The sequence below is a fragment of the Coregonus lavaretus genome (genome assembly GCF_964263955.1).
Source record: "Coregonus lavaretus genome assembly, chromosome: 6".
NCBI lineage: Eukaryota > Metazoa > Chordata > Actinopteri > Salmoniformes > Salmonidae > Coregonus > Coregonus lavaretus.
In genome coordinates, this window is record NC_139993.1 from 46,051,530 (window position 1) to 46,071,984 (window position 20,455).

The 20,455-nt window shown below is 43.6% G+C and overlaps 1 protein-coding gene across 1 annotated transcript in view; it reads right to left on the reverse strand.

The window, feature by feature from the left end:
* The window catches only part of LOC311130282 (PR domain zinc finger protein 5-like), a 47,192-nt gene that overhangs the window by 5,697 nt on the left and 21,040 nt on the right, over window positions 1-20,455 (reverse strand). Inside the window, exon 13 of the mRNA XM_084163011.1 lies at window positions 3,520-3,605. Within this exon, the coding sequence (XP_084019137.1) occupies window positions 3,520-3,605 (86 nt within the window). The remainder of the gene's footprint in view (window positions 1-3,519; window positions 3,606-20,455) is intronic.

The window sequence follows — 20,455 nt, forward strand, 5'->3', positions numbered from 1 at the left end:
GGGATGTCCTCATCTTCTGTTACCCAATACAAAATCAAACCCTTGCCCCTATACCCCTAGGCACTTCGTATAGCTCTGAAAGGATTGGAGAGGTATTAGCAATATGGTGAGAATTCCACCTAGCCTACCAGAGGTCAAAGTGGAGCAACTGCCATATTGCTAATACCCATTTAAACTGGTCCGATCACTTAATGCTGTGATGAACCAATCAGAGACTGCTATACTGGATCAATAGGAACCAGCTGTAACTGACCAATGGAAAAGTATTACAGTAAAACCCTTTTAGAGGTTTTCAAACTGAAAACAGAGGTACTTGGAAGATTATGTTGGAACTATCAGAACTCTGGGCCAAAGTCAAACAAAACCGAACAGGCACCCCCCACAGAGAGAACCAGTGGAATGTTAATCAGTGTGTTTACAGTCAGATCACTCTTGTCACCATCACAGAACCTTAAAGAGATTAATAAAAATCTCTGACCAGGCAACATGTCAGCAGCTTTATAGGAATCACGTGTTCTCATTGTTGCAGATGGTTTGGTATGTGGGATAAACACAAAACTCTAAACAGATCCATCTCTAAACTATACATTAACACTGAGCTGGAGCTCCTTCAGCCAAATTACATTGTTCTGCTGAGTAGTGACGTCAACGTCCAGCTCTCTGCTATGTGTCACAGCTCAGCCCATATTTCACTACTGCAGTCCCCGTGCACTGAGCAAAGACAGAGCCGGGAACACACAAAGCCATGTCTCAATTCAAACATTAACGTTTCATCAAGTCCTCTCTAGAGAATTGGATCTGATAGGAGTTTCCCGGTCCCGCCAGCTGCCTGTTTCCACTGTACTGTTTCAGGCCTGAAGCTTTATACCGTACCTGCAGCTCAGGTTCATTGGATGCAATGAAATGGTTTGAGCTTGAGCAAACAGGAAATGTACTCGAAACGTGTCAACAAAACCCTCAGGCCATACCCATATTAATTAATGACCATGTTAAAAGTCATAAATAAATACTGTACATGAATATACAGTCCCATATGGCTATAACCACACACACAAACACATGCACACACACACTTCAACACACATAGCTCATGGAAAACTGTGAAGCGGTGGAGAACATCAGTGGGTAGAGAAGTAGTGCAGAGGTACAGGCAGTAAATGACCTCATGAGAGACCAGTGTGAACATGCCCTTCCTCTCACAACACTGAGCTCTGAGTCAGGTTACATTTACAGTGCATTCGGAAAGTATTCAGACCCCTTCCCTTTTTCCACATTTTGTTACGTTACAGCCTTATTCTAAAATTGATTACATTTATTTTTTCTTCATCAATCTACACAAAATACCCCACAATGACAAAGCGAAAACATGGTTTTCGATTTGTTTTTGCAAAAAACAGAAATAGCTTATTCATATAAGTATTCAGACCCTTTGCTTTGGGACTCAAAATTGAGCTCAGGTGCATCCTGTTTCCATTGATCATCCTTGAGATGTTTCTACAACTTGATTGGCATCCACCTGTGGTAAATTCAATTCATTGGACATGATTTGGAAAGGCACATACCTGTCTATATAAGGTACCACAGTTGACAGTGCATGTCAGAGCAAAAACTAAGCCATGAGGTCAAAGGAATTGTCCGTAGAGCTCCGAGACAGGATTGTGTCGAGGCACAGATCTGGGGAAGGGTAACCAAAAATGTCTGCAGCATTGAAGGTCCCCAAGAACACAGTGGCCTCCATCATTCTTAAATGGAAGAAGTATGGAACCACCAAGACTCTTCCTAGAGCTGGCCGCCAGGCCAAACTGAGCAATCGGGGGAGAAGGGCCTTGCTCAGGGAGGTGACCAAGAACACAATGGTCACTCTGACAGAGCTCCAGAGTTCCTCTGTGGAGATGGGAGAACCTTCCAGAAGGACAACCATCTCTGCAGCACTCCACCAATCAGGCCTTTATGGTAGAGTGGCCAGGCGGAAGCCACTCGTCAGTAAAAGGCACATGACAACCCGCTTGGAGTTTGCCAAAAGGCACCTAATGGACTCTCAGACCATGAGAAACAAGATTCTCTGGTCTGATGAAACCAAGATTGAACTCTTTGGCCTGAATGCCAAGCGTCACGTCTGGAGGAAACCTGGCACCATCCCTACGGTGAAGTATGGTGGTGGCAGAATCATGCTGTGGGGATGTTTTTCAGCGGCAGGGACTGGGAGACTAGTCAGGATCGAAGGAAAGATGAACAGAGCAAAGTACAGAGAGATCCTTGATGAAAACCTGCTCCAGAGCGCTCAGGACCTCAGACTGGGGCGAAGGTTCGCCTTCCAACAGGACAACGATCCTAAGCACACAGCCAAGACAACGCAGGAATGGCTTCGAGACAAGTCTCTGAATGTCCTTGAGTGGCCCAGCCAGAACCCGATTGAACATCTCTGAAGAGACCTGAAAATAACTGTGCAGCGAAGCTCCCCATTTTTTATTTGTAATACATTTGCAAACATTTCTAAAATCTGTGTTTGCTTTGTCATTATGGGGTATTGTGTGTAGATTAATGAGGAAGAAAAAAAAAGTCAAGAGGTCTGAATACTTTCCAAATGCACTGTACATGCTCATCATATCAACACTAACGATACCTGTCATGTCCTCCGCTCGTATACAGTCAGGAACCCAATCACTGTCTTTCAATAAGACTGTACTCAATGTCTGCTATGAGATTGTTATGAGATGTGGATGTATTCTAGTCTACCATCTACAGCTCTAAGTAGTCTTCATTATCCTCCCCAGTCTTAAAGAAATTCACTGTGGGAGCAGCCTAAGTGAGGGTCCTGGCCGCACCGCATTGGAAAAAAGAGCTTCAACGTTCATGTTTGCAGAGCTAGACCATGACTGGAAGACAGGACTCCTCTCTCCCTCCCTCCCTCCCTGCTTGGCGGCCTGGCAGAGGTGTGTGAACCTCTATTCCTGGGTGTGTTACGTTCTACAGCTTGGCTGTGCACTGAGCAGATCAACCAAAGCACTGGAGATGGAGAGATAAGCCTTTATGGACACCTGGGAGTTGGTACCTCAGGAAATACTCAATGCACACACACAAACACACACTCGCAAACACAAAAACAGTAGCATGTGCAGATTTTCCTACATCTATAAAAAGAAAAAAGTATGCTTAAGGATATTTCATGTGACTTATTGAATACATCATAACTCATGTTGTGGTCAGAAGTTATTTCCTAATGGCCAGCTGGTTTAGAGATTAAAAACCCCCATCAAAGAAAACAGCTCACAACGAAAACAGCTCCAGAATGTTACTGCTATTCCCTGGATTTCATGACAGTTTTCTTTTACTCACATACATAAAGACATACGTGACCACACAGATACACACACACACACGCACACACACACGGGTGTGGGGAGGTGGAGGAAAATACAATAATTTCCATGCGGGCTGGGTAACACCAACACCTCAAACTGTTCCTGGAACAAAAAGAGGAGAGAGTGTGGGAGGAGTGGGTGTGGAAAGGAGACTTACCCGAGTGTGTGTACGGATGTGCATCTTCAGACCATCATTCTTGCTGAATGCTTTGTCACAGTAAGGGCACTGGTATGGGCGCTCACCTAGGGAGAAAACACACATCAGAGAGAAGGAAACATACAAAACTACCCAGAGCGTAATACAAAGACAATGTACAGATGCTCTTAAGTAGTTAACATACAGTGGGGAAAAAAAGTATTTAGTCAGCCACCAATTGTGCAAGTTCTCCCACTTAAAAAGATGAGAGAGGCCTGTAATTTTCATCATAGGTACACGTCAACTATGACAGACAAATTGTGATTTTTTCCCCAGAAAATCACATTGTAGGATTTTTAATGAATTTATTTGCAAATTATGGTGGAAAATAAGTATTTGGTCACCTACAAACAAGCAAGATTTCTGGCTCTCACAGACCTGTAACTTCTTCTTTAAGAGGCTCCTCTGTCCTCCACTCGTTACCTGTATTAATGGCACCTGTTTGAACTTGTTATCAGTATAAAAGACACCTGTCCACAACCTCAAACAGTCACACTCCAAACTCCACTATGGCCAAGACCAAAGAGCTGTCAAAGGACACCAGAAACAAAATTGTAGACCTGCACCAGGCTGGGAAGACTGAATCTGCAATAGGTAAGCAGCTTGGTTTGAAGAAATCAACTGTGGGAGCAATTATTAGGAAATGGAAGACATACAAGACCACTGATAATCTCCCTCGATCTGGGGCTCCACGCAAGATCTCACCCCGTGGGGTCAAAATGATCACAAGAACGGTGAACAAAAATCCCAGAACCACACGGGGGGACCTAGTGAATGACCTGCAGAGAGCTGGGACCAAAGTAACAAAGTCTACCATCAGTAACACACTACGCCGCCAGGGACTCAAATCCTGCAGTGCCAGATGTGTCCCCCTGCTTAAGCCAGTACATGTCCAGGCCCGTCTGAAGTTTGCTAGAGTGCATTTGGATGATCCAGAAGAGGATTGGGAGAATGTCATATGGTCAGATGAAACCAAAATATAACTTTTTGGTAAAAACTCAACTCGTCGTGTTTGGAGGACAAATAATGCTGAGTTGCATCCAAAGAACACCATACCTACTGTGAAGCATGGGGGTGGAAACATCATGCTTTGGGGCTGTTTTTCTGCAAAGGGACCAGGACAACTGATCCGTGTAAAGGAAAGAATGAATGGGGCCATGTATCGTGAGATTTTGAGTGAAAACCTCCTTCCATCAGCAAGGGCATTGAAGATGAAACGTGGCTGGGTCTTTCAGCATGACAATGATCCCAAACACACCGCCCGGCCAACGAAGGAGTGGCTTCGTAAGAAGCATTTCAAGGTCCTGGAGTGGCCTAGCCAGTCTCCAGATCTCAACCCCATAGAAAGTCTTTGGAGGGAGTTGAAAGTCCGTGTTGCCCAGCGACAGCCCCAAAACATCACTGCTCTAGAGGAGATCTGCATGGAGGAATGGGCCAAAATACCAGCAACAGTGTGTGAAAACCTTGTGAAGACTTACAGAAAACGTTTGACCTGTGTCTTTGCCAACAAAGGGTATATAACAAAGTATTGAGAAACTTTTGTTATTGACCAAATACTTATTTTCCGCCATAATTTGCAAATAAATTCATTAAAAATCCTACAATGTGATTTTCTGGAGAAAAAAAATCTAATTTTGTCAGTCATAGTTGACGTGTACCTATGATGAAAATTACAGGCCTCTCTCATCTTTTTAAGTGGGAGAACTTGCACAATTGGTGGCTGACTAAATACTTTTTTCCCCCACCCTAAGCACACATTTGTCTACACACTAGGCAATAGGCAACAAATTCTTTGAAACACAAAATACTATATGATGATCAAACATTAGACATGTACAGTGCCTTCAGAAAGTATTCATACCCCTTGACTTATTCCACATTCTTTTGTGTTAGACTGAATTCAAAATTGATTCAATGTTTTTTTTCACCCACCTACACACAATACCCCATAATGACATAGTGAAAACATGTATTGAAAATGAAATACAGAAATATCTAATTTACATAAGTATTCACACCCCTGAATACTTAAGGCACACATGTCCACCCAAAACTACTATGACCATGGTAATCTTCAAACAGAGCAGATCTGAGCTTAAAAGAGGAACTGGAGGCATGAAGAAAGGGAGGAAGAAAAACAAAGATGTTGTGCTGCGCCCGGCCACATGCAGAGCCTGATCAAAGTTCTCTGTTTCCTGCCAGCTGGGCCTCCAGCTCTTATGCAGCACCACAGAGAGAGGAGAGGGGAGGTCTACATATTTATGCCAGCCCTGCCCCAAAACTAGAGCCGCTGGCGCTGCCATGCCCGGATGCACTACACTGCACTCTGCCACTGAGCCTCCTGCTAGCTAGAGCATAAATCTGGTTCTTCTGAAGACCCCTCTTCTCCCTCCAGTCATGCTGCCTCTGTGCTCTGATGCTCCTCCATGCAGGAAGACTCTTCATCTCCAGGCTGTAGGTCCTCACAGGAACTAAAATGACGATGGGATTCTATGGTTGTCAGGTTTGGGGTAGAGGTTATTATAACGTAGATGTGTTCTGAGAAGACCCTCATTGTACAATGATGAAGCAAACAAACAGAACCCCCACAAGCCTTCTCAGAATCAGATTTAGTAAAATACCATTTTATCTTATTAAATGTTACACACACATCTGCCTAGAGTTTTATCTGAGAAAATGTGTATTATTAGTAATGTGAGAAAAGGTCCCACAGTCAGTAGTACCGCTTGTCACGTGAAAGACCATAGTCCCAGAGTAAGGACACACTACAACCCATTAGGGGTGTGAACGTTCAAACATTTAAACGAAATTGAATTGTTAACGTTAAGAAAAAATCCCTAATTTAAATCCTAGTGTAGTTATCACAAAACTACCACTAACCGGTCCCGATCATCATCATAAAGGGAAAAAATTTAACATATAGGCCAACCTAACGTAACAATGGTGTAAGGTTAGTAAAAGGGGATGCATCTTTCAAATGATTTGCCACAGATATAAAGCGCTCCACACATCATCGTCATAAAACTTTGGGGAAAAAGCGCTGATTACAGAAATTATTGCAGTTGATATCAGCCAATGTCAATGGCCTACTTGAGTTGCGAAGGTAATTTGACCGCGACTCATGCTACTGAAACAGGTGCGTCTTTCTCATCAATATCACTTTTCACCGTTTACTCCTGTTTCAACAGGGTGTTATTCACTTTATAATGGGAGTTGAGACATGCAGTGTCCACATCACTAAGGAATTAACATGGTCCACACACACCAACACAGTCGTGAAGAAGGCACGACAACATCTCTTCTCCCTCAGGAGGCTGAAAAGATTCGGCATGGGCCCTCAGATCCTCAAAAGGTTCTACAGCTGCACCCTTGAGAGTATATTGACTAGCTGCATCAACGCTTGGTATGGCAACTGCTTGGCATCCGACCACAAGGCGCTACAGAGGGTAGTGCTTACGGCCCAGTACATCACTGGGGCCGAGCTCTCTGCCATCCAGGACCTCTATACCAGGCCGTGTCAGAGGAAGGCCTTAAAAATGGTCAAAGACTGTTCTCTACCGCAACTGCACGGCAAGCGGTACCGATGCACCAAGTCTGGAACCAACAGGACCCTGAACAGCTTCTACCCGCAAGTCATACGACTGCTAAATAGTTAACTATCCTGTTGCCTAGTCACTTTACCCCTATCTATATGTACCTATCTACCTCAATTACCTCATACCCTTACACATTGACTCGGTACTGGTACCTTGTTTATATAAATTTTTTACATTTTAGTCATTTAGCAGACGCTCTTATCCAGAGCGACTTACAGTTAATGAATACATTTTTTTTTTTTATATACTGGCCCCCGTGGGAAACGAACCCACAACCCTGGCGTTGCAAACGCCATGCTCTATCAACTGAGCTACATCCCTGCCGGCCATTCCCTCCCCTACCCTGGACAACGCTGGGCCAATTGTGCGCCGCCCATGAGTCTCCCGGTCGCGGCCGGCTGCGACAGAGCCTGGATTCGAACCAGGATCTCTAGTGGCACAGTTAGCACTGCGATGCAGTGCCTTAGACCACTGCGCCTTAGACCACTGCGCCACTCAGGAGTAACTTGGCTATACTCAGGAGTATAGCCAAGTTATCAATACTCATTGTGTATTTATTCCTTGTGTTATTATTTTTCTATTTTTCTTTCTGTATTGTTGAGAAGGGCCCGTAACTAAGCATTTCACTGTTAGTCTACTACTGTTGTTTATGAAGCATGTAACAAATACAATTTAATTTGATATAGTTAACAGCATTAGAAAGTTAAAATTCTTCCCTTTTCAACCAGGTGATACCCGCATGAGTTTCCTTTTCCCTGTGTTTGATTTGTGAGCTTTGGTTAAACATGAAACAAAGTATCCCCTAGACTAATGAATATGCTATTTGCCTTCATCAAAACAACGTTTTTCTTGCATATTTCAGTCTGGAACCTGTCTAGGTTTTGGCGGGGTTGTAACCTATTCTAAATGGCACACTAGCAGTTCACAAAAAAGCCTAAAATAGACATCTATTATTCCAAAACTGCGGCTTGTGGTTGGAACACATATTTCCCTACTTTAATCAACCAGTCCAGTTTGAATTTGTGATAAAGGTGTCATGATTTGGCAAGGAATGCTGCTTGTCTACAGTTTGGTTTTTAAAGACAGTAATTTCTGTAGCCCTATAGAGCTTGGGAGCGCAGCACCCGTGCGTGTAGAGGGAGCGGTCGAATTGAAATTGAGTAAGAGACACGTAACACAGGGAAAAGAGAATGTAGGGAGAAGTTGGCTAGGTTTATTTTTTGTGGTGAGTCGCTAATGCACATAACAAATGGAAGGAACACGAGTCAACGTCAATTAACGGTTGTCTTCGGGACAACATTTCACCGGCCCATTCGAGCACCAACAAAGTAGATTCCAGATGATTAAAGCCTCGAGCACAACAATAGCGTCCACCTGTAAGTCACCTCATGTTTCAGCATTATAATGCACGGCCCCATGTCACAAGGATCTGTACACAATTCCCGGAAGCTGAAAATGTCCCAGTTCTTCCACGGCCTGCATACTCACCAGACATGTCACCCATTGAGCATGTTTGGGATGCTCTGGATCGACGTGTACGACAGAGTGTTCCAGTTCCCGCCAATATCCAGCAACTTCGCACAGCCATTGCAGAGGAGTGGGACATTCCACAGGCCACAATCAACATCCTGATCAACTCTATGTGAAGGAGATGTGTCGCACCGCATGAGGCAAATGATGGTCACACCAGATACTGACTGGTTTTCAGATCCACGCCCCTACCTTTTTTTAAAGGTATCTGTGACTAGGGCTGTGGCGGTCATGACATTTTGTCAGCCGGTGATTGTCAAGCAAATAACTGCCGGTCTCACGGTAATTTACCGTAATTAACATAAACACATTTAGCATCTCCTGGATTCCACGTATAGCCTACAAGCCATTGATGCAGACGTTTGGAACGTCTCCATTTTAAAAAGTCAAATAAATCCATTTAAAATAGCCTACACCATCACAATAAATCCATTATTTATTTTAGACAGGTCTAAAGAAACATGATATGAAGAAAATGTAGTCTATTTCAGAAGAACAGAATAGCATACTATTGAGTTGTCCTTATGTTAGGCCATGATCTGGCTATGCCATATGGCTGTGGGCTACACTAGTTTAGCAGACAAGATTTGCTTAGCATTCCGTGGCATTATTTTATAGTGTGAAGAATACAATTGAACATACAGTACCAGTCAAAAGTTTGGACACACCTAGTCATTCAAGGGTTTTTCTTTATTTTTTTATTTGTACTATTTTCTACATTGTAGAATAACAGTGAAGACATCAAAACTGTGAAATAACACATATGGAATCATGTAGTAACCAAAAAAGTGTTAAACAAATATTTGTTATATTTGAGATTCTTCAAAGTAGCCACCCTTTGCCTTGATGACAGCTTTGCACACTCTTGGCATTCTCTAAGGCTGCATGATGAGACTAATTAAGATTTCAAAAAAGTTGCATGAAAGGCATGAGCTCTGCTTAGTTTTTTGCACAGGCTGCACACACGTCATCAGTCTCTCATTCACAATTTGACAAGCACTTGATAATGCCTCGAATTTCCCGACGGCACCCCCTTTGTGTGGCCGTAATGCCCCCTAAAAAAATCCATGCCTTTTGTGGCCAGTGGCCGTTGCGCCCTTGGGCTGAATATAATAATTATAATTCCCTTCTCTCGGCTGCGTGCTCTGAAGCACCTCTCACTCACATGGCTCTCTCAGATATCTCAATTCTTATTAGCCAATGCCCGTCACCTGATCGGGTCCTTCTCACAGGCATCTCGAATCCTTCTCACAGGCTACAAGTGAAGACAGACACATCGGGGAAGCAACTGCACGTGTCCTTATCGAATTCCGAGGCGCACATTGAAGATGTTGGAAGAACTGTCCACATTTACTTTTCATCAGCCAACAAGATGAGTAGGCCTAACGAACAGCAAAAGCACTGGCCTATGTCAATCTACTATCCCCCATAGTACAAAAGTTGACCTATTCTATTGGTCAACTTGCCCTTCTGTGCGAGAAAGAAATATTCCAAACATAGTCTGGGACAGTTGTGGGATGCGATAGATCCCAAATTAATACAACCTCTAGCATCAAATAAAACTTTTAAAAGCAATGAGGCTGATGCAACAGATCAGAACACTTAGCTTAAAATGTTGATTAACTATTAGGCAATTTCTTCACATTATAAGCGCAGAAATGTGCACACGGCAGTAGGCTATAAGTGCAAATGTTCCAAAATGCAATCAATTAGCGGGAAAACACAATTCTCAACAGTGACCGCAAATGCGATTATGCACGTGATGCTTTATTATAAAGGTGCATTTTTATGGTGAAAATCATCTTTCCGAAACTTGAAACTCATGAGTCACCTACAGTGGGGAGAACAAGTATTTGATACACTGCCGATTTTGCAGGTTTTCCTACTTACAAAGCATGTAGAGGTCTGTAATTTTTATCATAGGTACACTTCAACATTGAGAGACGGAATCTAAAACAAAAATCCAGAAAATCCCATTGTATGATTTTTAAGTAATTAATTTGCATTTTATTGCATGACATAAGTATTTGATACATCAGAAAAGCAGAACTTAATATTTGGTACAGAAACCTTTTTTTGCAATTACAGAGATCCTATGTTTCCTGTAGGTCTTGACCAGGTTTGCACACACTGCAGCAGGGATTTTGGCCCACTCCTCCATACAGACCTTCTCCAGATCCTTCAGGTTTCGGGGCTGTCGCTGGGCAATACGGACTTTCAGCTCCCTCCAAAGATTTTCTATTGGGTTCAGGTCTGGAGACTGGCTACTGAGAGATGCTTCTTACTGAGCCACTCCTTAGTTGCCCTGGCTGTGTGTTTCGGGTTGTTGTCATGCTGGAAGACCCAGCCACGACCCATCTTCAATGCTCTTACTGAGGGAAGGAGGTTGTTGGCCAAGATCTCGCGATACATGGCCCCATCCATCCTCCCCTCAATACGGTGCAGTCGTCCTGTCCCCTTTGCAGAAAAGTATCCCCAAAGAATGATGTTTCCACCTCCATGGTTCACGGTTGGGATGGTGTTCTTGGGGTTGTACTCATCCTTCTTCTTCCTCCAAACACGGCGAGTGGAGTTTAGACCAAAAAGCTATATTTTTGTCTCATCAGACCACATGACCTTCTCCCACTCCTCCTCTGGATCATCCAGATGGTCATTGGCAAACTTCAGACGGGACATGCGCTGGCTTGAGCAGGGGGACCTTGCGTGCGCTGCAGGATTTTAATCCATGACGGCGTAGTGTGTTACTAATGGTTTTCTTTGAGACTGTGGTCCCAGCTCTCTTCAGGTCATTGACCAGGTCCTGCCGTGTAGTTCTGGGCTGATCCCTCACCTTCCTCATGATCATTGATGCCCCACGAGGTGAGATCTTGCATGGAGCCCCAGACCGAGGCGATTGACCCTCATCTTGAACTTCTTCCATTTTCTAATAATTGCACCAACAGTCTGTAATAAAGCCTTTTTGTGGGGAAAAACTCATTCTGATTGGCTGGGCCTGGCTCCCCACTGGCTGCACCCCTGCCCAGTCATGTGAAATCCATAGATTAGGGCCTAATGAATGTATTTCAATTGACTGATTTCCTTATATGAACTGTAACTCAGTAAAATCGTAGAAATTGTTGGTTGTTGCGTTTATATTTTTGTTCAGTATATGTGTGAAAAAATTTTTGATTTAGAATGGACCATTATCACGCACCTGTCTCGAAACGGGGGGAAAAATACATGTAATCTATGCACTTAAATAGCGAATGGAGGACGCTTTTCCCGTGGTTCATTTTCATGCCAGCCAGGTAGGCTATACTTCTGTTGTAAAGAGAAGCAATATGCTTAATATTATGTAAGTGTCACGCCCTGACCTATAGAACTCTTGTTTGTTGAGTCAGGGTGTGGAAATCTATGTTATATATTCTATGTTTAAGTTGTAGTTAGTCTATTTCTATGTCTGGCCGGGTATGATTCCCAATCAGAGGCAGCTGTCGCTCATTGTCTCTGATTGGGGATCATACTTAGGTAGCCTATTGCCTACTGTGTGTTGTGGGATCTTGTTCCTGTTAGGCTGGTATGTGTATAGCCCTTTGGACTTCACGTTACGTTGTTTCTTGTTTTGGTTTGTATGTTTATTGGGTGAATAAACATGTACACTTTTCACGCTGCACCTTGGTCCGACCCATCTCTCAACGTTCGTGACAGTAAGTTGAGAAATAAATATAGTAGGCCTAGCCTATAGAAAGCTGATGGGATCCTCCTCTTTTTAATAGAGGCCATCAACTCCGTTTTCTCACGCAATTACATAGCCTATAGAAATGTTGTGCAACATGGGCTCTCATGAAGTGTTAGATTAGATTTTGGTTTACATTGATGTCAGAGTATTTGTATTTATTATGGATCCCCATTAGCTCAATTTCCACATTATTTATTACGTGATTTTGTTGAGGTTTAGTGAATGATTTGTCCCAAATACAATGCTTTTAGTTTTAGAAATATTTAGGACTAACTTATTAGAGGGACAATAGAGTTCTGAGTGCCAGGCAGTTAGCAAGTTTGGTAGGCTACTAATAACCATCAGCAGCATCAGAGCTTGGAGAAGCCTAGTTACCGTGACTTAACGGTCACGTGGAATTTGACTGCGGTCATGACTCGTGACCGCTGGTGTGGCGGTAATACGGTCACCGTAACAGCCCTATCTGTGACCAACAGATGCATATCTGTATTGCCAGTCATGTGAAATCTGTAGATTAGGGCCTAATGAATTTATTTCAATTGACTGATTTCCTTATATGAACTGCAACTCAGTAAAATCTTTGAAATTGTTGCATATGTAATTTTCAAAGACATTCAGTCACTTGTTGACATTTTGCTAACATTATAAAAGCAATATGAACTAGAGGAGACAATGGCCTGTGCTTAAAGGTTTATTTTATTTTACATTGTGTTACTTTCGTCCCACACGTCTCTCCTGTAACTTCTAACACCCAAGACTAGCTAGCATGATACTTGAAACCTATGCTGTCATTTAGGCACTAGATGGGTTAAGAAAATGACATACTATATGTTTGGAACCTTAAACAACTAAACACAACTCTACAACTGAAAAACACTTCCGGGGCATTTAAAAAAAATAACTTACATCGCTCAAAACCACTTTTTGGGGGGGGGTTGTTTTTTGCAGGGAGGTCATCCTCCACATTAGGAACATGCTGACTTCACCACGTCATTCTAGCTTCTGTGTTATCTGAGAAAATGGGCGTGTTACTTTCGTCCCATTTTACACTACATGACCAAAAGTATGTGGACACCTGCTCGTCGAACATCTCATTCCAAAATCATGGGCATTAATATGGAGTTGGTCCCCCTCCACTCTTCTGGGAAGGCTTTCCATTAGATGTTGGAACATTGCTGTGAAGGACTTGCTTCCATTCAGCCACAAGAGCATTAGTGAGGTCGGCACTCATTAGTGAGGTCGGGCGATTAGGCCTGGCTCGCAGTCCGCGTTCCAATTCATCCCAAAGGTGTTCAATGGGGTTGAGGTCAGGGCTCTGTGCAGGCCTGTCAAGTTCTTCCACACCGATCTCGACAAACCATTTCTGTTTGGACCTCGCTTTGTGCATGGGGGCATTGTCATGCTGAAACAGGAAAGGGACTTCCCCAAACTGTTGCCACAAAATTTGAAGCGCCGAATCATCTAGAATGTCATTGTATGCTGTAGCGTTAAGATTTCCCTTCACTGGAACTAAATGGCCTAGCCCGAACCATGAAAAACAGCCCCAGACCATTATTCCTCCTCCACCAAACTTTACAGTTGGCACTATGCTTTGGGGCAGGTAGCATTCTCCTGGAATCCGCCAAACCCAGATTAGTCCGTCGGACTGCCAGATGGTGAAGCGTGACTCATCACTCCAGAGAACGCGTTTCCACTGCTCCAGAGTCCAATGGCGGCCAGCTTTACACCACTCCAGCCGACGCTTGGCATTGTGCATGGTGATCTTAGGCTTATGTACGGCTCCTCGTCCAACCCATTTCAGGTAGCTCCCAACAAACAGTTATTGTGCTGATGTTGCTTCCAGAGGCAGTTTGGAACTCGGTAGTGCGTGTTGCAACCGAGGACAGACGATTTTTACGCGCTACACGCATCAGCACTCGGCAGTCCCATTCTGTGAGCTTGTGTGGCCTACCACTTCGCAGCTGAGCCGTTATTGCTCCTAGACGTTTACACTTCACAATAACAGCACTTACAGTTGACTGGGGCAGTTCAAGCAGAGCAGAAATTTGACGAACTGACTTGTTGGAAAGGTGGCATCCTATGACGGTGCCACATTGAAAGTCACTGAGCTCTTCAGTACGGCCATTCTACTGCCAATGTTTGTCTATGGAGATTGCATGGCTGTGTGCTCGATTTTATACACCTGTCAGCAATGTGTGTGGCTGAAATAGCCGAATCCACTAATTTGAAGGGGTGTCCACATACATTTGTGTATATATAGTGTACTTTCATCCCGGCTCAACCCTATTTTATGACATTTTCTTATTGTTTTTAACGGAAAACGGATTTTAAAAACTGCTGTTTAAATGTAAAGGAAAAATTGTCCATTTGTCACATCCCTACATCCCATACACAGGCTGGCCCAGCCCAGTGTAGCTGAGCTGAGCCTGGGCCCAATGGATCAAAGGCAGGCCAGCCTAACTCCTTGAGATCCTATCTGAGCACGCTCCGTAAGATGGCAAGGAGGATGTAACAGGCTGTCAGTCAAAGAGCCAGCAGACACGTGGATCTATTTACCCCTGAGCTGATCCTCAGCCCAGATAGCACAACCAGCGCTGATTACCAACCTATATATGGAATATGAGGTAACCCATATAACCACAACGAAAATAACCGTGCCAAAGGAAAATACAGTACAATACTTGTAAGGAAGTATTTTGGGGTTCCACCACGGCTATGTTACTGGTTTTGAACTATTGAAGTCAGAGGCAGCATATTCCTTTCACAGAGGCTCACAGTAAGTTATTGTTAACTACACCTCAACAGTCACGACCAGGTAACACAAGGAAACACCAAGGTATGAAACTAAAGACATAGTGTAATTCGGCTCATTTCTGGGGTAATGGAATCAGGGTATTTTGGACAGAATGAGTCCCTTCAGAATAAGAGCTGCTCCTGCTGGTGTTAATAGAGCAGCTCCAGGGGGAGACGTGAAACTGCTAAATGGTAACTTAATAAAACACAGCCTTAAGAGGGATACAGATTACTCTGTGTGTGTGTGTGTGTGTGTGTGTGTGTGTGTGTGTGTGTGTGTGTGTGTGTCCTTGCGGGTACCACAATCTAATTTCTCATTCATTTTGTTGTAGCATAATCTCTCTTTAGTGACTAATTGTCAAAGAGAAAAAGAGAGTTGCTTTAATCAGATAGAGGAGGAATTGATGGGGGAGATGTTTTGCTCTTGTAAGTAATAAGGTTAATGAGCTGAGTGTCCCAGGGAGACGGAGAGTTAACATGCAGAGATGCTTATTCAATCAGAGGAACCACAACCACCCAGAGAGAGAGAGTACATCAGCAGAGAAATATCACCCATAACAAACATTTAGCTCTGTTTGGGGCTATTTCCCCACGGACACAACACAGACAGGTTTAAACTGGGCCTCTTGGTGAATGTCATTCAAATCCACCTTGTACTGTAAGATATGATGTGGTTTTGGGTTAAACAATATTGCTGTAGGTCTTCTATTACCAGACTTCATTGGGAGTGGACTAGCCAGCAATGGTGCAACCTTTACAGATCCACTCATTTTCGGGGGAGAGTGTCAAATCTGTTTAAGTGTTCTCTAACTCAAGGGTGGGATTTTTTTGGTTTGTTTTCAATTGTATCTGTGTGTCTGCCCATTTCTTCCAACCCAGTAAATGTTAATTAAAACCAGGCTAGCCATCACTTTGCTGTCCTCATAAACCAGCAGTGGCCACAGAGGTAGAATGGGCACACCAGACCACCCTCACAAGAGAGCTAACCAGGACCAGGGAGGTACAGAGCAGTATACCATCCAACATATAGCTTGTAAAGGGTTAACAACAGGCCTCATGTACAGTGCAGAATGATCACACATTCAGAAACATAAGCAGAGAGGACAGCTGAAAATCCCAACCCCCGAAAAATCCCCATTCTGCTCAATATCAGCCTCTAGGAGGCCTTTGTTGACAAACAGGAAAATCTGAATCCCAGATGTGCCATCTCTCACAGAGGAGAGAGAATCTGTCTGTTATGTAGCATGGTGGGGTATCAGGTTACGGCCTGGTCCTTTCCTTGGGGAGCCCTGGAGAAGGCATTAGTGTGTTCTAATATGGTCGATACAGTGTGGTAGTGTGCTCTGACTGCCTCTGCTCTGCGGCTTGCAGCGCATCCCTCTCGGAAGGGGCAGAGGAGCCGGCTGAGTATAAACTGATATATTGTACAGACATCCACACTCTGCGAACGGAGCACTCGGCAGTAGTCCTCACCATTGTAACAGCAGGGTACAATGTGGTCACTATGATCAAACTTACGTAAACGTTCAGTAACATTATCCTCCTTCCACAGTTGACTGACAAACAACCCCAAACCATTGGCAACACTCACACCAAACCAGACCAGCTCTCTCTAACACACGCCTGACAACCAGAATACTCCGAAAATATCAGCTCAATCCTTTACAGGGTACAAACATGGACCAGAACCAATCATTTCCTTGAGCTGGCATGGTTCATATGAGAGGCGCTATGTCCTTTCAGTTGAACACTAATGTAATTGGAAAGCATCCACTTATTATCTAGATTGTTGGGGATTATGTGGGGAGGCTGGGCTTTGTGTGGTGGAGATGGTAACTGATTTAGCATGCACTGAAATGGGACACCATCTCTCTGTGACCCTGGGTGTCTCTCTGCCACCCACCCCCAACTGTGCTCCTCACACCCCTTGTCTGCTAATCGATCCGTTTGGCACCCCTGACTCTGTGTGTGTGTGTGTGTGTGTGTGTGTGTGTGTGTCTGGTAAGCAGATGGTCTTGCTCGTCGCATGCCTGCCGCACAGCGTTCGTGTTACGGAGAACGCTTTGTAGCTCCAGGCCCTGGTCTGAAAGACATTATCGCTGTCCATCAGAAATGAATTCCTGGCTTCCTCCAGTCCAGCCAGACACTGGCCCTCCACGGCACCTCTCTCTCTCTCTGCCTCTCTCTGCATGCCAGCAGGGGCCACTGAGGTAATGTGATATCGATCTGTTTTAGCCGATAAGCGATTTGCCTTTGATCAGCCCCAGAAACGCCCAACAACTTTACACTTGACCTTGACATTATGGCCAGGGCCTCCAAAGATTTCTCAACTTCCTCAAACCTTTCTCTTAAACTGGCCCATGTGAGAGTACCTGTATCACAGAACTTCACGTCCTGCCCTCGGCTCTATCACACACCCACACACCACAATGATCCATACCTTAAAACTACCCTCACCATACACCTTTTTCATTGGAAACTAACCTCCTTAGGCCTTAGAGAGGATGAGAGTAGGAGATGAGGAGGGAGAGGAGGAGAGAAACGTGTCTCTGGGACAGCCTGTACTATTAGAACCAGGGGACCTCAGATATCAACATGACATCATGTCCCTACAGGCTGACGAAAACACAGAGACAAACAGCCATAATAAGTGGTCCTTCAGTGTTTTCCAGAGGTCTGCCAGATGTACATTTGAACTGCATGTTGTGACCAGAGACACTACTGCATACTTAACAACTGTCAAGACACTGGTCTCCAGCAGAGTACATGTCCCTTAGAATTATCCATCGTCTTCAGTCCAGAAGACACAGAGCCACTCCTCGCTCTGGTCTGGTCATAGGGGAACTCAAGACATCTGCTTCCCTGTCTCTATAATGACATACAGTACCATAGCTTTGCATGGGTCATGGGTGGAATGACTCAATTATTTTACTTCTCTTATATCTTGCACAGAGGACACTGCCAATTCATCTCCATGTTTGACCAATAACTGCAAAGTTCACCATTTTAATGTACGTAGGTTGAGCTAATCATACATTTGGAACCCTAAATGTTACAATTCCAGAAACTTAATCCAAAATATAAAATCTCACACAAAGAACTTCTCTATTTAGAGACACTAAATAGTTGAACTGGGCCATTCTATAATAGTGACAATTTGCAAGCGTTAAACTATGACATTTGCTATGACGTCAGTATCACTCAGGCACTGGGTTTTGTAAACATTTCCTTTGGTGTAAGCACCTTGGTCAACCCCAGGACTACAATATAAAATCACTGTACACTGTAGAAAACTGTCACACTGACCAATTATCTATTGATGGTCGTTTGCATTTACACCAGTTTTATGCCAAGATGAATCATCTGGTGAACTAATACTTAATATTCTATGGAGTCACCTGTAATGTCCCCATCCCCTTCCACTTTTCAATTTAGAATGGAAGGATTTCTGATTGGGACTTTCAGTTTGGTGGAGGATGTCCCCAGGATGACCATGACATCACCAGCAGTACACTCTGGGGAGAAGTGTCCCACCTGGTCTGTCTGCCTGGAAGAATGTGTGGGAATCAATCGGCAGCTAAATTCCATGTTACTACGTTTTAGCCAAACAACATCCAAAATTAATGGGATGGCCATTCATTTCATCATAAAAATCCCATACTATTAGTGCATTCAATGTAGCATTTTGAGATAGTTTTTCAATTAAAAGTGCGCTATAAGTTCAATTATTATTATTATTAGAGTTAATACATAACCTCTCCAACATATATATTTACATTCTGTTATGACCAGAGTGTCCAGTGAAACAGTGATTACCAGTGTCCAGTGATAACGTCTCCCGGGGGGAAAAACTTGCTGTGAGAAAACCTTGCAAAGCATCCAGTGTGTTTAGTGTTTATCAGGTAAATAAGTGAAGCTGTGCTGTTCCTGTGAAGGGACATTGGTAAAACAAACAATCCCAGGCTTTAACTTAGTACCATCCAGAGAGGCTGTCGACACACAGGCCTTTAACCTCAGCTGGGGGCTTCCTTTAAAGAGATTATTGACAGGGAGACATGCCACGTTAAAGGTTTATTTACAGAACTAGCAGCCACATGGACAAAACTACACCTAGTACTGTACAGAGACAACACTTTCATAAAGTCTTTCATAAATGCCTTATTTCTTTACACAGTTAGTCTTACAGAACCTGATAAGTGTCCTTCCTTTTTGAAGCCAAACAGACATTTAATAGTCACTCCTCCATCCTACCTGCAGGGAGGACAGATGCCACTAGAAGGGAGAGACTCTATCCCAATTAAAATACCTCCACAACTGGTTCAGTTCATATAGCATCCTTTGTAAGCCCATACTATGCATTCCCTGTATATTCAATGCATTATGCTACACTAACTAACACTTCAAATTGCTCTGGAAATAACTGTATGCCCAACAAATAACTCCTCAATGTGAAAGAACAAAATGAGCATTGTTGAGGTTTTTTATGGGAATAACTCACACTTTTCCTCAACTTTCTTTACAGAAGAATCAACAAAAGCTTGGGCGAGTGAGTTCTAGGCTATATAATGAGAGGACAGATTTACAGCCAGTCAGGGTCAAGGGTCATCCCGCTGGATGCTTTCTTGGAGTGGTCTTTTCTCTCCTTCCTCCTTTCTTTCTTTGAGGTGTCCCCTCCGCTCCCACCCCTCCCGCTGCATTCCCCCACGGCCCCGCTCTTTTGTTTATTCTATATCATTACAAACAGACTCAGCCATGTCCCACACTATCACACACACATACGATCCAGATACACGCACGCACGCACACACACACACATACTCTCTTTATTTTGTGCCTTTGGAACCTATAAAGAGGGTGAGTAGATCTGAGCAAGCAATGAAATGGTTTCAGACTAAATCCTTACCTAAATAAGTAGGATTAGGTATTAGGCTAATAGATATTTAGTTATAGATAAATAGATAAATTAGCACATTATAAAAACTGTCGAAAGGCATTTGATTGCTTAATCATAGAGCCCTGATTAGGTAGCTATTACTGGAAAACGAGACATAATTCATTAAATTGGATGGTGGTCAGTGATAGTAGTGATGGTTGTGATAGTGATTGATGCTCTAGTGATGATGTGTGTGCTTTGGATCTCAAAGGCGGAAAAGCCCATGGAAAAACTTTAGTACTAAAGCTGCAAACACATTCTAGAGATTAAGGGGATTGGGGAAGGGAAATCACCATTGTTTGTTGGGAGCTACTTAGCCTGAGAGGA